Raw genomic sequence first — 24,819 nt, 5'->3', positions numbered from 1 at the left:
TGGAGGAACATATGGCTGCGAGCTGTCGTGTGGGTGGTGGGAATCAAACCTGGGTCCTCTGGAAGATCAGCAAGTGCTGATCAAGCACTGAACAATCTCTTCAGTTCCACATTTTTACTGTTTATACGATAAAACTTGTCATTCTGATGGGAATTCACAATGAAACAATGAAAAAAGTTCCATGAAAGATGGTGGTCAGAGATCGTGGCCTGAGACTAGAGACTGAAAACAGGGCTGGAAACAAGTGTTACATGTAGACAAAATTCATCCAGAATACATTCATTACTAGAACCAAATCTATTTCAAACCGGAAACTAGTCAATTCATGCAGAAGCCTGCCACTCCTAAGTATGTCTTTGCCTTACAACAGGAATTGAAAGCCTTGGTTTTTCAAATCAAGCCAAAACTGCTGGAGAAATAGACAAACCCACAATTATAGGTGCAGGATGGAGCCTATTCTGTCAGAGTAGAGAGCGAATTGGCAAGGATGCAAGAAACATAGCAGCACTGTTAACTGGCTGAATCTAACTGCCGCAGTTGAGCGCTGGGTGTCACAGTGTTTGAACAGGTCTGGTAGCATTGCAGGGGTTAGAAATTTAGCTCAATGGAAGCGCTTAAAGCTCTAGGTTCAAAGCTCAGTCTTTCCCCCAAAAGAGAAAAGGGAGCCAGAACTTCAAAGCTTTCATAAGATTGTCAGAGGAATCAACGACTGGATGTGGAGACACACATCTCTAACTGCAGCATGCAGGAGGCAGAGGCAGGAAGACCCAGCCGCATACTGAGTCTGAGGCCAGCCTGGGATATATAACATTATATCTCAACGATAGCAGAAATTTTCAAGCCAATTCGTTCCTTACATGGGCCAACTCCGTTTGCCATTATTTCCTACCTGTTTTTTCTGTTCGGTCTCACACTCTCACAAACACATATGCACACCTACAAACACACACATGTTCTCTGTTACCACAGTACACCTAGCAAATTAAGAAACGGAAATTGATACAATTTACATCTCAGTTTAGTCACTGGTAAATTCCATGGTAATAGTAATTGTCTTCTAAAGCAATTCGCTTTTCTGTGTGATTCTAACTGAGTCACCGTGACACTGTTCACTTTCAGTCTGGCATTGTGTTCCCGACTGTTTTTCATCTTGCATAGTAGTGATGTTTGTGAGAAGATGGGCCAGCTGTGATGTAGGATGTCTCATTATGTTTCTCTTACGTTTTCTTGTAATTAGACTCAATTTTCCTTAGTTTTTGCGTTATAAACGGGAACATCAAGCCTTGCTTTTAAATGAATTTGTGTTGGTAATGATCCGGCCCCATTCTTATTTCCATGTTAGAAAGCGGCCTCCTATGCCGAGGAAGACGACCTCCACATGGCCAAAGACTGCCTCCTCGTTTACTCCCAGGAAGAGACGGACTCTCTCCGAGGCTCCATCGGCTGTTGCAGCTTTATCGAGGGAGAACATGATGACCTCTTCTTAGACGACCTGGGGCTTAAATTCAAGACACTAGCCGAAGTTTGCCTGGGTCGAAAGATCAATTTGGATGTGGACGTTGAACACAGACAAAAGCGTGTCCAAGAAGCGAGTGTGAAGCCAGCTTCGGGCTCACACTACAAACAAATGACGGTCAATTCAGAGAGCACATACTCCTCTGACCGTGGCTTCCAAGTCTCCAAACCTCTGCCCGAAGCACACACAGAGACAGTCACGCAGGAAATTGTCACTGAAAGCTCTGTGTCTTCCAGGCAGAGTCAGAAGGTAGTGCCACCAGCTCCTGATCCCGTGGCTTCTGGTAATATCATAGTGACAGAAACTTCCTATGCCACAGGCGCCACAGGGCCGTCCAGCACTCTGATCCTGGGTCCTAGACAGCCACAGAGCCTAATTGTGACAGAGAGGGTGTACGCTCCAGCCGCCACCCTGGTAGATCAGCATTATGCCAATGACGAAAATGTCCTTGTTACTGAACGAGTAATCCAGCCTAATGGCGGAATCCCTAACCCAGTCGAGGTCACCCAGCATCTGAAAGATGCGCAGTATGTTATGGTGAGGGAAAGGGAGAGCATCCTTGCCCCCAGCTCTGCCGTGCAGCCCGCTCTGGTAGTGCCCAGTGTGGCAGCAGGACAGAATGTCACAGTGACAGAAAGAGTAGTGACCCCTGCTTCCACACTGCAGTCCGATTACCAGATTCCCAGCGAAACCTCTCTCAAGGCTAGGAAGACTGTGGTTTCCAGTGTGGGAGGCCTGGGCCCACAGCATAGTTTAGATTTAGAGGAATCTGGCCATCGCAATTCTACCGTAACCACATCTTCCACCAGGGTCACCAAGCACAGCACCGTGCAGCATTCTTACTCCTAAACAGAGGCCAGCTGCAGTCTGACCGGAGCTTAAAGGCTTCGCTGGATGCGTGTTCCCAGGCCCCTAACCTTATATGAGCCGTACAAAGACCTACACAGTGAAAGAAGTCACTGATGTGCCAAGGGCCGCAGTGTCTCTGGCAAGGCTGCATTTCAGAAATACTCTGTGCTACTCAGGGGATGGAGGGAAGACATTGTGCCCTATGTGCCTTTTAACACGCTATGCAAGCAATACTCACAGACCAGACAAGAAAAATTGGCTTCCAGGAACTTACCAAATTAAAACATGATTTCTAGTTCATCCAGTCTAGAAGGATGGGTCTCTGCACAGTGCGTTGATATCCAGCAGGGACAGTTCCACCCCTTATAAAACCTCATAGATTACAGATACCAAATAGCTCATCTACCCAGAGGAGCATCTCGACTCTGGGCCTCTCCTTCTGCTGCAGGTTCTCTTTAACACTGGAACCCTGAGTATCATGGGAGGCCAGAAGGAAGAAAAAGAAAAAACCTTAATGCCCTTTTAATTGTGTAAATTGTTGGAACTTTAGAACACTGACATGCTAAGAATACATATTGCGTATTTCTCTACACACAGCTTGTGTGCACGCATGTCCTGTGAGCTTAAAAAAATGACTGCATAGTTCTCCTTGTTTCTCAGAGGTCATAAAAATATTAAGCATTTCACATTCAGTTAAATAATCCAGGACAGCCACCTGTGGTGACACATGCCTTTTAGTCCCAGCACTTCGGAGGCAGGAGGTATCTGCGAGTTTGAGGTCAGCCGGGTCTATATAGAGTTCCAGGACATTCAGAGCTACAAAAAGAAACTCTGTCTCATAAAAAGCAATAATAATAACAATAATAATAATCCAGAATAAAATTCATACTTAATTTTTCTGTAAAGTGATAATAGTCTTTTAAAACACTCAGCATATATTTGTTATATACTACAATTTAATGCACTTAGGGGCCGGGTTGATGGCTCAGTGGTTAAGAGTACATCACACTCTTGCGGAAAGCACTAATTTAGTTTCTGCCGTCCTTGTCCTGTGGTTCACTGCCACTGCTAATCCCACCTTGGGGGTCTGATGCCCTCTAATGGCCTCCAGAGGCACTGCACTTACACAATTGCAGGTAGTCAAGAGTCTGGCCCTATCCTGCCCTGCGTTCACTGCTTCTTCATCCTCAGGGCCTCACGTAGGTATCAAGCCAGTGTCTGGGGGTCAAGCTGAGTCCCACAAACCACTCTTTGCTTTCAACTATTCAAACATCAAAAGGACTCTGTTTTCACAATTCTGAATTCTAATTTTTACCACCTCTGACGTCTAAATGTAACTGAAGTTGGTGTACATGAAGTAAATATTTTACCATAAAAACCTTGAATTATTGGATCAGTTTCACTCAGCTTCCTTGCCTTGTTTCTTTAAAGACGTCATTTGATTTGTGCAGCTCGTCAGTGCAAAGTAGTATATAAATAAAAATTGTTTCTGAAAACAATAATGTTTGAAAACAAAAAATAAAAACAATGTTTCAAAACATATGTATATCAGTAAAAATTTATATGTATACGTCCCACAAAAAAAAACTGTTAAAAACAGTCAAATTTCTCAATATTTTGCTCGAAAAATAGAAATTCTCCACTTACACTTTTGTAGACATTTTTGAAATGATGTTTACATGTGCCCCATTGTGAAAACATACTATGCACCCCAATAACTGAGTGGTGAAGGGTTTTTACAAATGGTCTGCAAGGGAGTGGAGGCCAACTTATTTCTGCAACCTAGAACTGTGTACTTTCCGCACAGCAAGCTTCGTACGGGTTTGTTTTGCTTCGTTTTGTCTTCGTTGCAATTTCTGTTATTTCACCATGCTGCTGCAGCAGGACTCGCCCTACTCTGTGAAGCTACAAATACGGCCCATGTGCTCAGAAAACCAAGCTAGAACTTTCTGTGTGGGTAGGCTTGAGGCCCTGCCTCTCATCTGCACGTGTATGGTCCTCCTCGTTCCTGAAAGGGTGGTTTGGGTGGTTTGTCAGTTTTTACATTTGTTCCCTCGGAGGATTGTATTTGCGTGTGTGTTCATGTAAAATATCTCAATAAAAAGACTATCTTCCTTCTGAGTGGAATTCTGCCAGTCTCCCTACTGATCTGTCATATATTACGGGGGGTGCTCCTGCGTGGGGAAGAGAGCTGCCTTTGCAGATGTTCCTGGATTTCCTTATTTGATATGATCTCACTTAATATGATGGGGGAAATTGTGGAGACTCAGGAAAAGGCAGGAGCCCTCACTTCAAAGTTTGGTCAAAGCCTTTGTCAACTGAAAAGAAAGAATTTCAGAACAACTAACGTTTGCTGTGGAGGTTGATGACGTAGAGACGGTATTCCTTCTGCATGAGGTATTTTCAAATAAGAATGTTAAAATAGCGATGACCCTGAATAACCACGAACATGTGACCTTCAGTGTGGCCATCTTCCTTCCCCAGACGATGTTTTGAAAGCTCAGCTTCCCTTACAATTCTTAGAATCTAAGGTGTAAAAGCATCAGCTAAAGCCCTGCAGAGAGCATGGCAAGAGGCACCTGCCACGCCCTTTACACTCCTTGGCAACCCGCGACATCAAAGGCTAGGCAAGGGGACTCTCGAGAAGCCCATACCACACTTGGGTGTGTCTTCTCTTCCCCTGGACACCTCACTGTCTACTGACCCCCACACTTACATCTATGTTGAAAATCTATTTTAGGAGTCGGAAAATGGGCTAAGTGGTTAAGAGTACTGACTGCTTACAGAGGGTCCGGGTGCAGTTCCCAGCACACATGATGGCTCACAACTGTCTGTAACTCTAGCTCCATGGGGGTCAACAGCCTCTTCTGGCCCCCACAGGCACCATGCATGCATGTGATACACATACATGCAGTCAAAACACCCATAAACATAAGAATTAATAAATCTTTTTTGAAACCTTTAATAAACTTTGCCTCTACTTCACACTGGCACGTGCCAGATTCCTTGCTGCAGTGAAGCCAAGGATGCAGCTTGTCTCTCAAAGGAATCCCTCGGGCTGCTGAGACCATTGCGTCATGGAGAAGCATCTCTGCTTGTTGTCCCGCCTCTGCTGACAGACCCTAGTAGTGTCCTCATGATGAAAAGCCATCTGTAGAGGTGGCACATTTTGATCTCCGCACTGGCAATAATGAACACTAATGACAGCTTCACAACACTGGTGTGTCAGGATCTCCTGAAGCATGGAGAACCAGGGTCTCCTCTCCAGGTGGCACACAGGTGTAACTGCCCCGCCCCCCCGTGAAGACCACATGCCCACCATCACAACCTCAAAAGGTACAGTGAGATGGAGCTGGTGCTTGGCACTAGAAACAAAGAGTTTCAGGTAGTGACTCTCAGATGATTAATTCTTACCTACTTCTTTTGGTATAATTTAAATATTATGTATTTTTATATTTTCTTCCTACCCTATGTGTGGCTGGAAGGAAACTATTAAAGTCTCCAACATCTTTCAGTTTTGCTTACTGTCTCCTATGGGTCTGCCTTGGCTTTCTGTATTCTGAAGCTTTTTATCTGTGTTGTTACCAGGCACAAAGATTTAGAACTAGTTAATTAATGCTCCTTTAAAATGGGTTTCTTTGGCCTTGTGCATTATCTCACTGCATCTCTGGTCTTCTTGTTTCCTTTAAAATCGACTTTCCTCATCATTAAAATGACCAGCCGAATTTCTGGCGCCCAGTGCTTCCATGATTTGCCTTTCTGGTTCTCCGGCTCACTGCCAGTCTGTCTATGCCTCCAGCACACACCATGTCAAGGGCGTGTAGGTAGGCTTTGTAGCGATTGTTCACGCGGCTGTTTTCTCTTCTGTCTTGGTGCTGACTTTCTCGGCCTCGTCAGCTTTTTTACTCCCGCCTTCCGGCATGTTCACGTCTGTGGCCCTTGCTGAAGCTCTGCTGCTGTGGGAGAGATACCCAATGGAATGGCCTGGCTGCATCTTTCACGTCACCTTATCACAAACCTTGGGCTCATTTGCACAGTGCAGCTTTTTGGCACATGCTCTACAGTATGTAACTCTACATGTAACTTCGCATATCACATGCCTCACCAGCAGCCTTCGGTTGAGGTGTGCATTTAGGTGTTAGGGTGGACCGTAGGTCACTCTGGAGCACTGTGGATCACTTCTGTGCCCGGGAACTTTGGCCTGGCCGGGATTTCTAGCCTTCCTCTTGGACAACTTGTTTGTACAGTTTGCAAATTTTGTAGGGCTCTGTGCAAATCCTTCCAGACCTACTCTCCAGTCTCGCAGCACTAATAACACCTCTTGTGCAATGCTCTCTTTAGGGGTCCACATAGCTCCTCTGCTGACCTGGGAACTACACATTCTTGTATTTATTTACCTACTGCTTTAGGTGCAAGGGCTAAAGTTATGTTTTAGGTTTAAATTACTGTGCTTAATAGATCCGTAAAACAAAATGCCGCTGACATTTAAGCCCCACTTGCCCAAGGACAGATAATGTCCTAGAACACTGGGTTCCGTTGTTCAGGTAAGATAACAAGTCACGCGTTTTCTCTTCTATAAACAAGGTTGGTTGCCCCAACTGCACAGGACGTGCTTGGGCACACATAGGTGGGAAATACATAGGCAGGAAGTACTCCAGGATGCATGCTTGCCCCCATGGGACAAAGGCAGGAAGCACATAGTCTTGTGGGCTTGCCTTTATAAGCTTCTGACTAGTGTAATTCACATCCATTCTCTGGGAATCCTTGCTTCAAATTTGGCTCAAACTTTGTGATAGAGGTCTTATTCTCACCCAGGGGATAAGCAGGGTTCTACTGCAGCCGCTCTATTGACTTTTTAACTAAACCTCCTGTGTTTGTTGCTTCAGTGGTTGCTCTGATAGAAAATAATTGTTTTAACTTTCTTTTTATTCATTCTTTGTGTCGTTCACATCATGCCTCCCAGTTACACCCGTCTTCCTCCCCACCCTGCAGAATAAAACAAAATAAAATTTAAAGGGGAGAGGGAGAAAGGGGGAAATCTTATTATGGAAGCTTCAGTGTGACGCGGTGAACCACACAGCAAACCCCTTTATCTGTACATTTTTACTTTCAGGCTTTCATCACAAAGGATCCTTGGTCTGGGCTCAAAGGTCCCCTGGTCTACACCATCAACACAGGGCCCTCACTGGGACTCTTCCTGGGCATCCTGTTGCTGCCCTGTGTCGTGGAGACCCTGCAACCATAGGTCCACAGGACCGACCTTACCCTCACCGCCCCCCCATGCTCCAGCAGATCACAGATGGGATGGATGTTGGGATGGGCCAACAGGTCCTGGCCCTGGGTAGCTGCAGGGTTGGTCAGCCTGCCAGCTCTTCCCCGTCTTCTCCACCAGGGTGAGCTCAACAGCGTTGCCCTGGCTAGCTCAGGAGCAATGAGCAAGGGGCGGGGCCCGTTCTGCTCTCACATCCTCAGGATCAATTCTCCCACACCTGCAGCTTCAGGGCCAGCAATACTGTGTTGTCCAGGTATAGGGGTCATTTTCCCGCGTGCTGTAGCTGATGAGGAACCGGGACAACTCCCCACTCTTATGCCCTCAGCGCCAACTCTTCCATCAGCTTCAGGAATTGTTGGTTGGTTAGTAAGGGGTTGGGGGAGGAGGCATCTCTCTCCTGCCCATGCTGCCGCAGGACAGATGAGAAATGGAGACAGCTCTCCCGTGCTCACAACTTTGGGACTGTCACCCACACCTTTGCTACCACGGTCAGCTCTACTATGCTGCCCAGGCTCAGTGCAGAGTCCACTTTCCCGAGTGCTGCAGCTAGTAACTGGGAAGGTCAGCTTGTTAGTCTGATGCAGGTAGTAAGAGGGTGCATCTGCCCCCACCCCAACTCATACCAATGCATGACAGACAAGTAGTAGGGACAGCTCTCGTAGACTTACAGCTTTGGAGCTGGCTCACCCACCTCTGTCAACAGGGTTGGCTCTCTCGTGCTGCCCAGACGAGGTGTAGGACCCCCGTTCCCAAGTGATGCAGCTGACAAAGGGGTCAGTTCGCTCACCAGCTGGAGGTGGTAGGGGCAAGAGAGGAGGGCATCTTTCCCTCATCCCCACCACCACACACAGCAGACAAGAGAGGTGGTACCAGCCACGCCCCTCGCACACCCTCAGGGCTGGCTCATCCTTGCCCCTGTCCACACGGTCAACTCTATTATGGTGCTCAGGTGAGGCAGAGGGCCCATTCTCCCTAGTGCTGCACCTGGTGAGGGGTTGGGTCAGGTCCCCCACTGACTGCAGGTGTTGAGGGATGAGAGGAGGAGGGCATCTTACCCTCGACTACATTACCACGTGGCGGACAAGAGGGGCACAACATGCTCTCCCATTCTCATGGCCTCGGGCCAGCTCACCTCTGCCGCTGCGAACAGGGTCAGCTCTATTGTGCTGCTGAGGTGAGATGGAGGGCCTGCTCTCCTGAATGCTTCCATGAGGGGTGGGGCCTACTCCATACAGCCCTGTCCTCTCTGTCTTCATCAGGGTCATGGACCAAGTCCTCATCCTTTGCAGCAGCCCAGACCCAGACATCTGACCCTAGGTGGCAGTAGGACCTCTGCCTCAGCCCATTCCTCACTCCCTCCTCTCTTCAAATCTCCTTTTCTCCCATGGGCATTCTGCTGCTCTCTCTCCCATACGGCCATCTTGTATTCTCTCCTAGTTGAGTCCTGCCCCTGCCAGCTGTGTGGCAGGGCACGGAGCTGTTGCCCTGTCTCGGCCCCAGGCTAGAGTCCTCTTGCAGCTTCTGGCTGAGTCCTGCTCATGCCAGCCACATGGCATGATGAGGAACTATTGCAATTTCTGTGTTGAGGCCTGGAGCTAGAGGCCCCTGATGGCTCCTGGTTAGTCCTGCCCCGGCCAGTTGTATGGCATGGTGGGGGTGGGAAAATAATGTTTTAAAAAATGCCCTTACCAACCCTAAAATCTTTCCATAGAGAAAGAAAATAATTTTACTATTTTAAAAATATGTGTTTGGATACATACATTATATATACATATATAGTTTTATATATACATATATTATATGTATGTATGTATATGTGTGTGTATTCTATTATCTATCCTTTATTGAATTGAATTCAAGGTTTTGTACCTAAATCACTTTCTCTTACAACTTGTATTACCAACTTAAAAATATTTTTTCTACTTTAAAACATTTTTTAGATAAACAACTTAAACTTTATGTCTCTCAACCATTTTAAACTTTGTATCTCCTTTGAGAGTTTCTTTTCTTAATTTGGTAACAAGAAAAACTATACAATTGTAGCTATCTAGTCCTCAACCCCATCAGAGATTGGAGAAGGATAAAACACTACCTGAGTAAACAGGAAGGGCAGAGTAAGCAACTTCAAAAACTATAAAATTTCAAAAACAATTGGCTGTCTTGACAGTCATCCAAGGTTCCTCTGAAGTGTTGAAACATCCATCTTTGGTCTACAGGCCTAGAATATCTGACAGACTTTCCTGTAAAGCAGGAATTTTGAAGCACTGGCCTACCTTGTCTTGGTAAAGTTCAGCAGTTGACTTCCTTTGTTTCCTGATTGTCCAATTTAGACAACATACTATCAGTAGTTGAGTCAAGGGCAGTTTCTTGCCCAGTGGCTAGCTTTGTCACATTCAGCACGAACTCAATACAGAGGTTCTTCAATGACCATCATCTTCTTTGAAGTAGATTGATGCAGCCAGGAGCAGCTATCTCTCACTGTCATGAAAAAACCTTACATTATTAAAACATTTTAAATGTCATATTCTATAGATCTCTGAAGTGTTTGAAGACCACCTATGTATCTAAGATCTATCTGTTTAAGCTTGAAAACATACCTAATATGATCACAAGTTTGATTGTTCTGGGTGACTAACTACTAACCTGCATTTCTTAACTATCCTAAACAGTTTAAATAGTAGCTTTCAAGAACCAAAACTTTACATTTTTAAATGCACTTCATAGGTACAATAGCTTGAACAAGAGTAGAAACATGTATATAGTATGTTGTAACAAAAATAACCTTAAATTTGTATCAATATACAAAAATTCATACTAATGTAAAGTATTTGAGGCTATTAGTTACTTTTTAGTTTAAAAGTAGATCAATAATCTACCCTTTTATTCTATCATTCCTATATCTCCCCTTTTTCATCCCTTATCCCCCCTTTTTTTATTTCATTCCTCATCCCCTCTTTTGTCTAAATAAGGGGAATAGAGGAAAGAAAAAGAAGAAAGAAATTCCTTAATCTAACTTCATTTGTTTAGTTTTCTCCCTGACTGTCATGGTCAGAAATAAGTTGTAATCAACCTCTCTTAAATGACAACAAACATCCAAAACACACCCAATGACCAAAAACCACCTACCCTAGCTCTGGGAATGTGGGTATCATGTTCTTAAAATGGATTCCTGTTATCTTGGGATGGGGGATGGCATCTTTAGAGAACCCTGACAAAATTGGGATAATGGTCAAGTCCTGGGAGAGCTAGCTGTATTATTTATTGTTCAATCTCTGTGTGATAGGAACATGCAAGACTTATCTGAAGTCTGGGCTGAAGTAGTCTGTGAGTCTGGATCATCTTAGCTAGCTGCTTTAAAGTTGTCCTGGGCAGTCCGTAGTCCAAAACTGCTCATTGAAGGGTATTTGTTGACTTAATGGCATTATCACAATCCATGTGTGTTGTAGGAAGGCCGCTAGTTAGTTCCCAGCTGCTTAGCCCCAAAATAATCACACAGAAACCATGTTATTTGTAATACTGTTTGGCCAATAGCTTAAGTGTATTTCTGGCTTACTCTTATATCTTAATTTAACCCATTTCTAGTAATCTGTGTACCGCCATGTGGCTGTGGCTTACCAGGTAAAATTCTGGCATCTGTGTCCAGCAGGGTTACATGGCTTCTCTCCCACTCCACCTTCCTTCTCCTAGCATTCGGTTTATTTTTCCCCACCTTCTATAGGTCCAAACTAGTCCTTAATTAACCAATGGTATTCACAGCATACAGAGGGGAATCACATATCACCTCCCCTTTTCTGATTAAATGAAAAGGAAGATTTTAACTTTAACATAGTACAATTACATATATAAGACAGGTATCAATTAAGAATTATAGTTAAATATTTATATCTACTTTATCTTTTATCATGACTAAGAAAAACCATAATTATCAATTCTTCAACTCCATCAAAGGCTTCAGAAGGATACAATATTACCTAAGTAAACAGGAAGTATATTGTAAGCAACTTCTAAAACTCTAGAATTGACAGAGACATCTCGCTGCTTGGACAGTCACTCAAACTTCTGTATTATTAGGGCATCCATCTTGCCTACAGGCCCATAGTATCCAGCAGACCTTTCTGTGTCCTGTAGAATGTCTGGCAGACTCTTTCATGAAGCAGGAATCTTGAAGAACTGTCTCTCCTTCTTTAGGCAACTTCATCAGTCATTTTTGTGAGTCCTCCATGTCCAGTTCACACAGGATACCATCAAGCAGTCCAGGCAAGAGCAGTTTCTTACCCAAATGGCTAACCAAGTCCATAAGGAGCCTCTTCGATGCCCATCTTCCTCTTGAAGTAATTGGTGCTACCAGGAGCAGATGTGTCTCACTGTCATGAAAAGTCCTAAGTTCTTAAACAGTTTAAATGCCATATTCTGTAGTCTTTGAAAGGTTTTAAGAATGCCTATCTATCTGAAATACATCTCTGTACATCTAGAAAACCTAACTAACATGACTACAAGTTTGACTATTATAAATAATTATCTATTAACCTTTATTTCTTAATTATATATTATATGTTTAAATGAGCCTCATAAACACAATACCTTAATCAAGAGCAGAAATATACATACACACAGTATAACAAAATTGACCTTAAATTTGTATCAATAAACCAAGATCCATACCAATGCAAAGTATCTATTTCTATAGCATCTCCCCCTTTAAATGTAAACAAATATTTATAAACAATCATTTAGGGAATTTGGGCATAATTCTCTCCAAACTGCTTCCTGTTTTTTGTTGGGTAAATTAATTTTTGGGGGTGTTTACGGCAGCCTTTCAGGGGCTCTTGGTCCATCAAACCACATTAGTTTGGAAGGATTCCACAGTTTGTCTTCCTCTGTGAAAACTAAAGAAGAAGCTCTTTTCCAAAGCAACATATCCTTAGACCCAAATTTTAAAAACAAGACACATTTAAAGAATATTTGTTGGTTACTTTGCTTCTTCACGGTCAAAAAATTCAAAGAAAACACAATAATATACATAATTCAGACTCTCTGTGTATTTTTCATCTTTACATGGCTTATTTTTTTACTCTAATATTTTTAATATTTATTTTATTATCTTTACTCCTTTAATCTCTGACTGTCTTTAAAGATGCTACCTTTTTTTAAAAAATAATTTTTTTAACTCTCTATACTCCTTTTCTTCTCTCTCCTAAGCCTCCATACATTTTTTTAAACACACTGTGCTTCATTTAAAGGTCTTTTATGTCTGAATCTGTCCATGTGTATCTAAAATATTTTTCTGACCAGGACTACTTCTTAAAATGCTAAGAGCTTCTTAAAAACCTAAGCAGCATCATTGCTAGGGAAAATATGGCCCAGCCTGTGTGCTCCACCCAGTCATACAGGGTGGAAGTTCATTTACTACCTCTGAGACTGCAGGGTGGGATCTGTCCTCACCTCCTCAACTCTGATAACCAGTTGGCCCATGCTTCCACCAAGTAATTTGCAGCATGCCAGCCAGAAACCCCATTTAAATGCTTGGCCTCCTGAAAGAGTCAGAGTTTCTGCTGGGAACATGGCCCATGTCCATGAAGCCGCCATTTCAAAACTGCAAAACTGTTTTTCTGCTACCACTGAATTAGATAAACCTCTCTTAAAGGAGTCACAGCATGTCTCCAGCAAGCAAAGCCCATTCAGAGGGGAGGGAATTGTGGCTAAACTTTGTTTTTTAGTGTCTAGAATTCCTTTCCAAGCCCTCTCGGGTTTTGTGTGGATTTTAGTTGGCCACGTTGGCACCAACTTGTTGTAAGGAAGGCCGCTAGTTAGTTCCCACCTGCTCAGCCAAAATAATCACTCAGAACCATATTATTTGCAATACTGTTTGGTCAATAGTTTAAGTGTATTTCTGGCTAACTCTTACATATTAATTTAATCCAATTGTAGTAATCTGTGTATCATCATGTGGCTGTGACTTACCAGGTAAAGTTCCGGAATCTGTGTCCACTGGGGCTACATGGCTTCTCTCCCACTCCACCTTCCTTCTTCCAGCATTCAATTTAGTTTTCCCCACCTAGCTAAGTTCTGCCCTGATATAGGTCCAAAGAAGTCTTTTATTTTTTTATTTAATTTTTTAAATTTTTTTTAAAGATTTATTTATTTATTATGTATACAACATTCTGCCTCCACGTATGCCTGCATGCCAGAGGAGGGCCCCAGATCTCATTACAGATGGTTGTGAGCCACCATGTGGCTGCTGGAAATTGAACTCAGGACCTTTGGAAGAGCAGCCAGTGCTCTTAACCACTGAGCCATCTCTCCAGCCCCAAGAAGTCTTTTATTAACCAATGACATTCACAGCATAAAGAGGATAATTCCATATCACATGTGGATTCGTCTTTGTAGGGTCCCATCATCCTTTTGGAGGCCTCAAAGGTCACTGTTAGGAATGGTCATGGTTCACTGCAGAAAATTTATGCATTTTGAATGCCAGATGTAGCAGATCTCCAAAAGGTTAGAAGACTGCGATCTATTAAGTATATTCAGGATACACAAACTTAATTTCTAGTTATATGTTTCATATTCAAACCCTGAAAACACATATAAGAAGCTAGATGAATCTTTTTTCTAGAGTTAGTCAATATTCTGTATGATCACTAAAATCATGACAGAAAGTTTATATATGCATAAAAATATTATAGATGTTGAGATAATACTTAAAACTTAAGAAAAATTTTAAAAAATCAAAATAAAATCAAAGAATTATGGGATTAGTGACAATAGAACAATCACTTATTTTTAGTTTTCTTCTGTCCCATGTCAAGTGGCTCTTTCAACATAAGACAAAGATTTTGGATTTTCCTTTAACAAGCATGCATGGGTTTAGAGAAGGAAAGAGCCATGCTCTAACTCCAAAGCCAACTTTAATTTTTAATTGACTTGAGACCACAAAAAGACCATTTGCCTTTTATATCTGCAGGCAACAGCAGAAACAAGCATTTGGGAAGATTTATGAAATTCTACCCTGTTGAAGATGGATAATACCATTAGGCCAATTTACTCTTTTTTCTTGGGAAATTTTCTCCTGATGGTCTGCCCTTCTTCAGATGTCTCATGTGTCCAGTGGTCTCTGGATTCCTTAGTTGGAAGCTTTTATTCTCCTGGAAAGACAAAAACAAAACCCTGCCCTAACCTTAATTTTGGGGCGTTACTTTTTTTGGCAGATTATATCTTTGTTTAAGCAAAATGTTTTTTAGCAACAGAAAAAGTATTATGTTTTAATTTAAAAATTATTTTGAAATTTTCAAATCAAATATGTCTTGGTATATGTGGATAAATATATATATATTTATATATATTCAAGGTTAAAGAATATTTATTTTTAGATCACAAAGGACATTCATTTTTAATTTTAGCCTAGCTTTCTAGTAACCCTGTAGATGGTTTTTTATAATAATCTAAAAATACGGTATGTGATTTTTCTAGTATACAAACATACCAATTAGGAACTGTACCTGAATTTTGTCTCTGGATGGTGGGATTAAAGACATATGGTATACCACCTTATTTACTGTAAGTCTAGAATTTAGACAACAACTAACTTATAGAGATTCATCTGTCTCTACTGTGACTAAAGGCATGCACTATCACTGCCCTGCTCAAACAAGCTATCTCAGCTCCAAATCGTTCTAACTCTTAGGTATTTAGAAAACAATCTTGAACTGTAGTAACTTTTTGAATTTACATAAAGCATTTTAAACCTCTTAACTGGGTTTTTAATGCCAAACAATAAAAATATCCTTTTTATTTAAGAAAAACTCAAAAGCTGATGATCAGAATGGCAGGGGCCACATGTCAATCTATAGTTTAACATTTCTAGCAGGGAATTAAGACAGGTGGTTTAAGAAAACCCATTTTTCCTTTCATGACAGTAAGGCAATTACGCATTTGGTAAATTATCATTCAAAAATATTATTTATTTTTGTTTTTTCATGCCTGACCCAATGAAAGGCATTTGTTGGTTTTTAGAAGTTAGTTTGGACTGAATGACAAGCTGTCTGATCAACTATTGCCTCTCCCTATTCAGGAAGTCTCTTCTGCTCAAATCTAATTTTTACCCATCTTGACAGTATCCATAACTTTTCTTCTCCTGTGAAAACAAAAGAAAGTTCCTTCCCCAACATAACAAATATCCTGGTTTCCATTCTGAGGTCAACACATCTTTAAAATAAACAGGCTTATTTAATTCAACCTTTGTTCCTTTATAATTAGCATTTAAAAACTTTAAAGTTAATAAAGCACTGTGTAATCTATTTTGGGGAGTCTTTATTACCCCATTCTGTTTACTAAGCATATTCTAAAAGTGTTATTAGCTCTTTTTATAACTGCTTGTTCTGTAGGATTATGTAATATGTAATACCTGCAATATGCTTTGTTAAAATATGCAAAAACCTATTTAATTTTACTAGAGAACTATGCTGGAGCTTTGTGAGTCTTAATTTGTACAAGTATCCCCATAATGACCATAACTTCTGATAAATGTGTAATTACAGAATTAGCCTGTTGTGGAATATTATTTTAAGTTGTGTTATATTCATTTATGTTGTGAAACACTTTTTTATGAAGCAAAGATGTGTTTCATTCTGTTATACTACATTTGTTTAACTGTGAAGTTGTGTTACTGTGCCTGTATAAAACATCTGATTGTTCTAATAAAGAGCTGAACGACCACTAGCAAGGCAGGAGAAAGGATAGGTGGGGCTGGAAGGTGGAGAGAATCAGTAGAAGGAAAAATCTGGGGAGAGAGACCTAGGAGTGAGAAAAGAAGGAGGGAGACATCGGGGGGCCAGCCACACAGCTGCATAGCCAGACACGGAATAAAAAGGGGAAAAACATATACAGAAATAAAGAAAAGTAAAAGCTCAAAAGGTTGGCAGCATAATTTAAGAAAAATGACTAGAAACAAGCCAAGCTAGGGCCAGGCATTTATAAATAATAAGTCTTGTGTGTATTTATTTGGGATCTTGGTAGATGGTCCCCAAAAGAGCCAAAAGAGTAAAGAGCAAAAAGGCAAGAAAAAAAAATAAAAGACATCAGTCTTTTCAGAACTTAAAGCTGTTGGCCATTGAAATTCTGAATATGTATCTATGGGATGTCATGCATATTTTAATTTTCTAAACTCTGCAAAATGAAACATCCATTTGCCAAATTTCATCTATTTGAGTATCTTTTGGATTACTTTCTGTAGATAATGGAGTTTGGTTATACAAAAAACAAATAGGACAATTCCTTATAATTTCCTTGGTTTGTTGCCAATTAATAGAAAAATCTTTCTTCAAACCCTTGCTATTAATGTGGTGTTTCTTATGAAATTCTGAGGCTTTTAGAACATTACCTATTAATAAGAGATCAATTTCATTACTGCCTAATGGAAGAGGGTCTGGTAGGCCCATATGGGATCTGATATGTGTTACATACAATGGATGATCTCTATTCCTAATTACTTGGAATAAGTTCAGTGGTTTCAACATGTAAAATAACTCTTTTTGCTTATTGAGAGTCAGTAACTACATTAAGAGGTTCTGAGCCAGGTGATGGTGGTACACACCTTTAATCCCAGCATTTGGGAGGCAGAGGCAGGCAGGTATCTGAGTTCAAGGTCAGCCTAGTCTACAGAGTGAGTTTCAGGACAGCCAAGGCTACACAGAGAAACCCTGTCTTGAAAAGACAAAAGAAAGAAAGAGAGAGAGAGAGAGAGAGAGAGAGAGAGAGAGAGAGAGAGAGATAGATTCTGGAAAATCTAATAATACCATGAGAATAGCTAATAATTCTGATTTTTTAAAATTGAATCATAATGGCTTTGAGCCATTTTACTTAGTTTTCTTAACTTCCAAGAAGCCTTTCTTCCCTGATTTATTTGCATTAGTATAGATTTGAGGGGTTCCAGAAATTGGTGCTTATTTCACTATATGAAGAAGAATCCAATTAGTTTGTTTAAACTAATTCCATTAGTCTCTAGCTGCAAGCTCTTTGACAATGTTCTGCCCATAATGAGGCATCTGAGTATTAGTAAAAGGTATCACAATTTCTGCTGGCTCAATTTTTGTTAATTAAGGAAACCTCATTTTTCCTTTCAGAACCAATTCAGAAAATTTTTCTACATATGTCTTTAGTTTTTTACTGTTTGTGTGATAAAATAGCCATTTTAAGATATTATCGTCCTTCTGCATAAGAATACCTGTGGGAGAATGAGTAGAATGTGAAATGACTAGACTACCATCGAGCTCCAGATCCAAGCTGTCCACATGTGCACCCTGTAATTCTTTTTCTATCAGAGCCAATTCTCGGCCTCATCTGGTAATTTTCTTGGACTCTTTGTCTGAATCATCTTATAAGGTTTGAAATAAATTGCTTAGCACTTGAGCAATCCAGTTGTGGGCTGTAGCCAGTTAATATCTTCCAGAAATTTTGGAAAATCATTAGGAGCTTGTAATTGAATTCTTCCAGTTTGTATTTTCTGTGACTAAGTTTTCTGTAAACCTATATCATATCCTAGGTAATTAATAGAATTTCCTCTGCATTTTTTCAGGAACAATTTGTAATCTTCAACAAGGCAATATTCTCTTTACTTCATCTTCACCTGAATTAGCCAGTAAGATATCATCTATATAATGGTAAACTACAGATTGAGAAAACTGTTTATGAATTATTTCTAACAACTATTGTACAGAAATTGACACAAAGTGGGGCTGTTTAACATTCCTTGTAGAAGAATTTTCCACTGATACCTTTTAACCAATTAAGAAGAATTATAGGTAGACACTGTGAGGGCAGATACAGTAAAAAAAGCAGTCTTCTAAACCAATCACTATAATAAACCATCCATTAGGTAATAAGGAAGTCTTTATAAGTAAAGACTCATTGGCTGAAGCAATTTAATTATAGCTCTCAGATCTGTTACCATTCTCCATTTTTCAGATTTCTTTTTAATGAGAATTCCAAAGACTTGATTCTTCAATATGTTGAGCATTTAGCTGCCATTATACCTAGAACCTAAAATTATTATTTTTAGAAATGCCTAGCCTACAATCCCTTTTCAAATGGCCCTGTTTACTATAATTAAAACACATGACATTTTGATTATTCTTAAATTTTTCAGAAATTACTTCTCTTATCAAAGCAACATCATAAGCATGAGATCCAATATCAGCCATATTTCCAATCCATTCATATATTGGTGCTGATCTTGCCTTTAAAGGCCTAATCACCCTTTTGCATTCTGAATTAGCATTTTTAAAAGCCAAAAATTTGATTAATCTGTCTGACTTTAGGATCTGATACTATTCTATTTATAGCTGAAGTCAATCTTTGTAAAAAAAAAAATCTGTCAAGACTTCTTTTGGGCCATGTATAATTTTCCTAAATTACTCAGACCTCTTTCCAGCTTCTTCAACCTTGTCTCAAGCATTTAAAGCTACTAAATGACGTAGGGTCAAGGAGTGATCATCAAATTCAAGCTACCATTGCAATTGGGTTTATTGGCCTATAGTGGTTGATGTGGGAAGTCCTTCTATATGTGTGTTGCTTTTATTGGTTAATGAATAAAGAGGCTTCTTTGGGCCTATTGCAGAACAGAATAGAGCAGGGTAGGAATTCCAGGCAGAGATAGAGGAGAAAAGAAGGCAGAGTCAGGGAGACACCATGTAGCTGCCGCAGGAGAGAGATGCTGGATGCCAGACAGAATTTTGCCAGTAGGTCATAAAAATGTGATGATATACAGATTAAAAGAAATTGGTTATTTTAAGATATAAGAGTTAGCCAGGAATATGCCTAAGCTATTGGCCAAGCAGTGTTATAATTAATATAGTTTCTATGTGATCATTTTGGGTCTAGGTGGCAGGGAAATGAATGAGTAGCCTCTGCCAACAAGTGGTATATTATTTGTGTTTTAACAAATAAACTTACCTGAAGGTCAGGGCAAAGCAACCATACTACTCAGCCATACACATCAGGCAGTGGTTGCACATCCCTTTAATCCCAGTAGTCACACTAGTTAGCCATAGAGGCTGGGTGGTGGTGGTGTGCACCTTTAATCCTAGCACTATAGAGGAATATGAGGCAGGGTGAGACAGTAACGCCCTCTCTTTCAGTCTGAAGATTTCAAAGAAGTAAGAGCTCTCTAGTGACTTGGCTGCTTTGCTTTTCTGATCTTCAGATTGGACTGCTTCTGGGTTTTTATTATTTGTGCTACACTGGCCTTCATCTATAACTGATCTTGAGAAATATTAATATCTCTAGCCCTGTTTACTGTTCTGTGGCCCTAGCTTCTTCTTTCCACAATGTTTGCCATTGTAACTGAGGACCAGCCTCCAATATTACTGTTGCCAAGTCTTTCCATGGGGGAAAATTTTGTTCTGAGTTGTCCTTGAATTTAACATCTACTTCACTTAGAATGAATGCATACCATGTAAAATGACCACTTCCCTAAATCTTCTCAGATTACTATGTCTATAGGATCCCCTTCAACTTCCTGATAACCTGGGGGGGGGGTGTTATCTCCTGGGAGCTCCCACACAGTGACTGGATAAACTAAAGCTGGTTTTCTAAGAAGTTGTCCTCTGACCTCCACACATGTGACTATGGCATGCCCCTTCCTCCACACTAAGTAACTAACTGTGATCTAAAAAATTAAATTTTGTCTGGTGTAGCACACACCTTCCATCCCAGCACTTGGGAGGCAGAAGCAAGTGGATCTGTGTGAGCTGGAGGCCAGCCTGATCTACAAAAAAGAATTCTAGAACAGCCAGGGCTGTTACACAGAGAAACTCTGTCTCAAAAAAAAAAAAATAAAAAATAAAAACAAATAAATACATAAAAATAAATAAATAAATGTTAAGAAAAGATTGTGTCTGGGTCTGGTAGTGTTCTTTGTCCCTGGGTCCATTCCTTTGACAAGTTGATAATGGAGATTTTTTTTTTCTGTATTTTCCATGGAAATCAGACTGGGCTGGACTCCCGCAGTCTCCTGGAGACACTAACTGCTCACGGAAAGCAGCGATCGCGTGAGTGCGGAAGGGAGGCTGTGAACATTTCTCCTGAGAGCACCTTGCTTTTCCACCACGTCTTCATCTACCGCCATGGTCACACCATGAAACTCTCCTTACGCACACCTACAACCTAATCAGATGTAGGCTCTCCTGACTCGCAGCCCGTCACAGCTGCACTTGCTAACATAGGTTATCATCACAGTTCTGAAACAACCCCACAGCGGGGCGAGCATGAGCTTGCACTGCTCCTCGGATTACAAAGCTCACTCGCCCACCAGCAAAGCTGAGCAACTGAGACGAGCGTGTGCACTGTCCCGAGTCCAGGTCTGCGTGAAGACATGCAAGCAACGGCGACCCCAGTCAGTCATCACCAGAGACTGGCAAGACTGGAAAAGTAGCAAGGCAGGAAACAGGGCAGAGTGAGGCGAGGGCAGTCTGTGCTTTATACTCAAAAGTTAGCAGGCAAAAAGTGGTGCAGAGGAAGATTGAGGAATCCTCGCCCCTTGCTAAAGTACGTGACATCCGCCCTGGCATGAGGATATTCGAGTACCAGGCAATCTGTGGCTCACTATAATATTAGACACACACCCCTGGGTGGAGACCTAAGACACTATTCAGATACGTAATGTATGAAGCTCTATGTACAGCTACAGGTAACAGACAGAGCACAAACAAAGGAAGCTAGTGGTACTGAAATGAACCAAAAAGCTCACACTCTGTGACCTGAAAGTTCCAGTTATTTGCACCGCATGGCCGCTAAGCTTCTACCCTCTGCTCGGGCCCCCTTCCTCCTGTGGAAGGAGCTGCTCTCCTGATGAACTGTCCCTGCCTCTGCTGTGACTGGTGTCTCTGAACTTTTCTTTGAGACAACGTGGTGCCTACTGAGCCCTAATATCAGCCAAGATCAGTAGAAATGAGACCCCCATCTCAAGGGACAAGGAAAAAACAATTAGACATGACCGAAGGATTTCAAGGGTGTTTGCTTCTTACGCCTTATCCTTTACCATATGTTTGAATGTAAGATGTCCTCATGTGTTTCAACACTTGATCTCCAGCTCCTGGTTTGGGGGCTTGTGAAACCTTTGGGAAGTTGAACCTTGTGGAGCAAAGTTGGTCACAGGAAGTTGAATCTTGGGGTTCATAACTCACCCAGTTTCCTGTCTCATTTCCACTTCTGGCTCTCTGATATCTGGGCCAGTAGCTCCTGCCACCATAGCTAACAGTTGCTCTCACTCCCTGCCACCATGGGCTTACCCTCAAACCTGAGCCTCCCTAAGTTTCTTCTGCTCAAATGTTTGCTCTCAGCAATATGAAAAGAAACTGATACTATAATGCAAGTGTCTTTACTTTCACCACGCCCCTGGCGTTGAACCTTTCTGAGTGTTCTCATGCCCCACCCCTCCAGTGGCCACTTCCTTCATTGTCTGAGTTTTACATAGGATTAAAGAGACTAAATTGATAGTTTTGAGGTATTTCGGTGAGAGAGGTGGGAAACGCACAAAACACAAATTTATGAATGCTCCCAAATATATCTTGCTATTAGATAAGGCCCATTTCGAGAGGGCTTAGCAGTAAGCTATGAGGATATTTACCTCATGTAAAAATAACTCCCATGAAAGAGCAGCGCAGTGGTGGATCTCAGTGGCAGATCTCAGAGTCAAATACCAGAATGGGGAAAACAAAATTAACTGAGCAGTTATCTAAGCTTCCATAGCAACAGCAAATATAGGGGCTATGTTCACCGTGGCCACCAGATGGCACTGTGCATGCAGGAAAATGGCAAAGTCACACACTAAGCCACCTAGGAGTCAAAAAGCAATTTGCTAGGTTCATGAGCAATGCAAACTGGTGGGTGTTTTCCTTTAGTATGGGTCTCCCAGATAATGTGAGGTGCTTTTACATTGCCAGCAATGGGCCAGTGCCGTAGGCCAAAGGCGCTTGTCACACCAGATGAACAACCTGAATTCAGGCTTCCTTCCTCAGTGGAAGGAGAGACCTGAGTAAGGAAAATTGTCCTGTGACCTCACACAGGCAGTGCCATGTGTGGTCCTGCATTCCCACACCACAAACACACACACTGCAAACAAAAAATACTTTAAAAACAAAGCGCTTGTGAAGTGAAGCCCCAAATGTGGAAATCAGATAAAACCTGAAATATCCAATGCTTTCTGAAGGTGAATGATGGGCGTCTGGTTATCTTTCAAACGTTGACACGGAAGAAAATGGCACTGATTGACAGACACGTGACACACAGCCGGGGGGGGGGGGTGCGTTTTGAGAATAGATGCTGACTTTCTCAGCAAAAAGGCGTTCAAGCAAAGACTGGCTTAAGTCTCACTCTACAGAGAGCACTTCTTTGTGACTTAAAGAGTAAAGTCCAGCTCCTGCCCTCCCTGCCTACTGTGGAGGGGAAGCGCAGGTCATAAGAACTTATTCTGAAAACGAGGCCTGCTCTGATAAAGAAGCGGCCAAAGATGACAAGATGGAGGCTGAAGGGGTCATTAAGCCCTGGAGTGATTGTTGAGTGGGATAAGGCCCTGGGGTCAATAAGAGGCAGGGGGAGAGGAGGAAGGAGAGGGAGGAGGAAGGGAAGAGAGGAAGGAGGGAGCAGAGAGGAAGGAAAGAGATAAAACTTACCAGAGAGATTTATTTCTCCTTTCATTGCCCGCCCCTCGGAAACAAAGGGACAGAGAAGATGTGGGTCTTTTTAGAGAGGGAGGGTTTAGTGCAAAAGCAAGGAGAGGGCCCAGCCAGATCAGCACTCACCTCACACAGGTCAGGGGCTGGTAGGGAGGCAGTGGACAGAACTGAAGCTGTGAGTGACGAAGCAGCCCAGAGCATTCTGGGAAGACTGGCCAGTGATTATGAGACTATCCTTACAATCCAAGCCCTGGTCTCGGGCAGTCAGCTCCTAGAAAGAACCTTCTGGCTCTGGGGTAGGTGGGCCGGAGGTGACAGGCTCCAAAGGTGGTCAGGGGATTGAAGGCAATGCTACCCACTGGGAATGTTAAACATTAACATCTTTTTTCTCTTCTGAATCTTATTGATTTTTCCATGTATTCCCAGTGCTTCTTTTCCTTGCTCTAAAGTAAATATCAAATGTTATGTCAACAAAGTCATAAAACCAACAGAGGCAAAATATAGTTCTTGTAAACACATATTTCTGTAACTCAAATTGAAAGATACCCATGACCAAAGAATTGTTCTTGATTTATGGGCATATTTGTATATAAAACCGTCAAAATAGAATATAGCCATGCACTTAAGGGCCCCCTCACACTGACAGAGACAGCAGAGGGCTGCGTAAGTCTGTCCACGTGTCTGTGCTCGAGACAGTCCAGTGCTGCTTGGGTCTACTTTATGGAACTATGTGCACTTTGTCTCAAATCTCTACCTACACACAACACTTTGCACATGGAATTTGTTCTTAGATGTCCTTAAACTACAGAGAATAGGACCAAAAGTAGCTGAGAGCTTACATGTGTCAGGAGACACATTTCCCCCCCCCCCCCCAGCAATCTGGAGAAAATTTTCATGCACACAGCAAATTCGAAAGAATTTTTGGTGAGTATTAATATTCTCAAAAATTCTAGAGTTGGTCTTTTAGTTTGGGAGGTGGAGTTTGCAGTCTTGCTGTGCTGTCCAAGGCCAGCCCCAGGCTCCCGAGCTCAAGCAAGTTCCAAGCCTCGGCCTCTCGAGTGCTAAGGCCTATTGGTCCATCCACAGTGCTGAGCCTGACAGTATAGGACCCTTGCTTTGCTGGAGGCCTATGCAACTATCCAAGATCCTCTCTGTCCCTCCGTCCCTGCCCTTTCACCTTTCTTTCCATTTTTGGCAGCAGGGTAGGCAGAGCGACAAGGTCCCACTCGGTAGTCGAAGCTGGCCTTCAATTTGAGGAGTCTCCACCTCCCTCGTTACTAGGGTTATCGGCTGTGCCACCATAGCCAGCCTCCCTCCATTTTCGAATTATTAGACTTTTTTTCTTGAGAAAGAAATAACTACAGGAATAAGAGAAAAAAAAAAGCCCCGAATGAGAGCTTTGTGGGGCTACAGAAAGCCATCTATTGCCTGTCCTGTCTTTGGATTTGTTAGGAGAAAAGCAACTCTTTAGATAATAATCTAAGGGCTGGGGAGGAAGGTCAGTACTTAAGAGC

The 24,819-nt window shown here is 42.0% G+C and overlaps 1 protein-coding gene and 1 long non-coding RNA gene across 2 annotated transcripts in view; one reads left to right on the top strand and one right to left on the bottom strand.

Annotated features, from left to right (window-relative positions):
- Positions 1–4,492, top strand: part of Dsg2 (desmoglein 2) — a 47,058-nt gene extending 42,566 nt beyond the window's left edge. Inside the window, exon 15 of the mRNA XM_048442674.3 lies at positions 1,343–4,492. Coding sequence (XP_048298631.3) covers positions 1,343–2,365 — 1,023 coding nt within the window. The 3' untranslated portion in view covers positions 2,366–4,492. The remainder of the gene's footprint in view (positions 1–1,342) is intronic.
- Positions 4,493–11,141: 6,649 nt separating this feature from the next.
- LOC146891820 (uncharacterized) lies at positions 11,142–23,625 on the bottom strand. Its single transcript, XR_015005429.2, has 2 exons — positions 23,432–23,625; positions 11,142–14,779 (listed from the first exon to the last, which is right to left on the bottom strand). It is a non-coding gene; the product is annotated as an uncharacterized LOC146891820 (long non-coding RNA).
- Positions 23,626–24,819: the final 1,194 nt, after the last annotated feature.

Source organism: Myodes glareolus, chromosome 13, assembly GCF_982192425.1.
Source record: "Myodes glareolus chromosome 13, mMyoGla1.1, whole genome shotgun sequence".
Taxonomy (NCBI): Eukaryota; Metazoa; Chordata; class Mammalia; order Rodentia; family Cricetidae; genus Myodes; species Myodes glareolus.
Note: the sequence above shows the minus strand (reverse complement) of the source record. Positions and strands in the feature narration are given on the sequence as shown.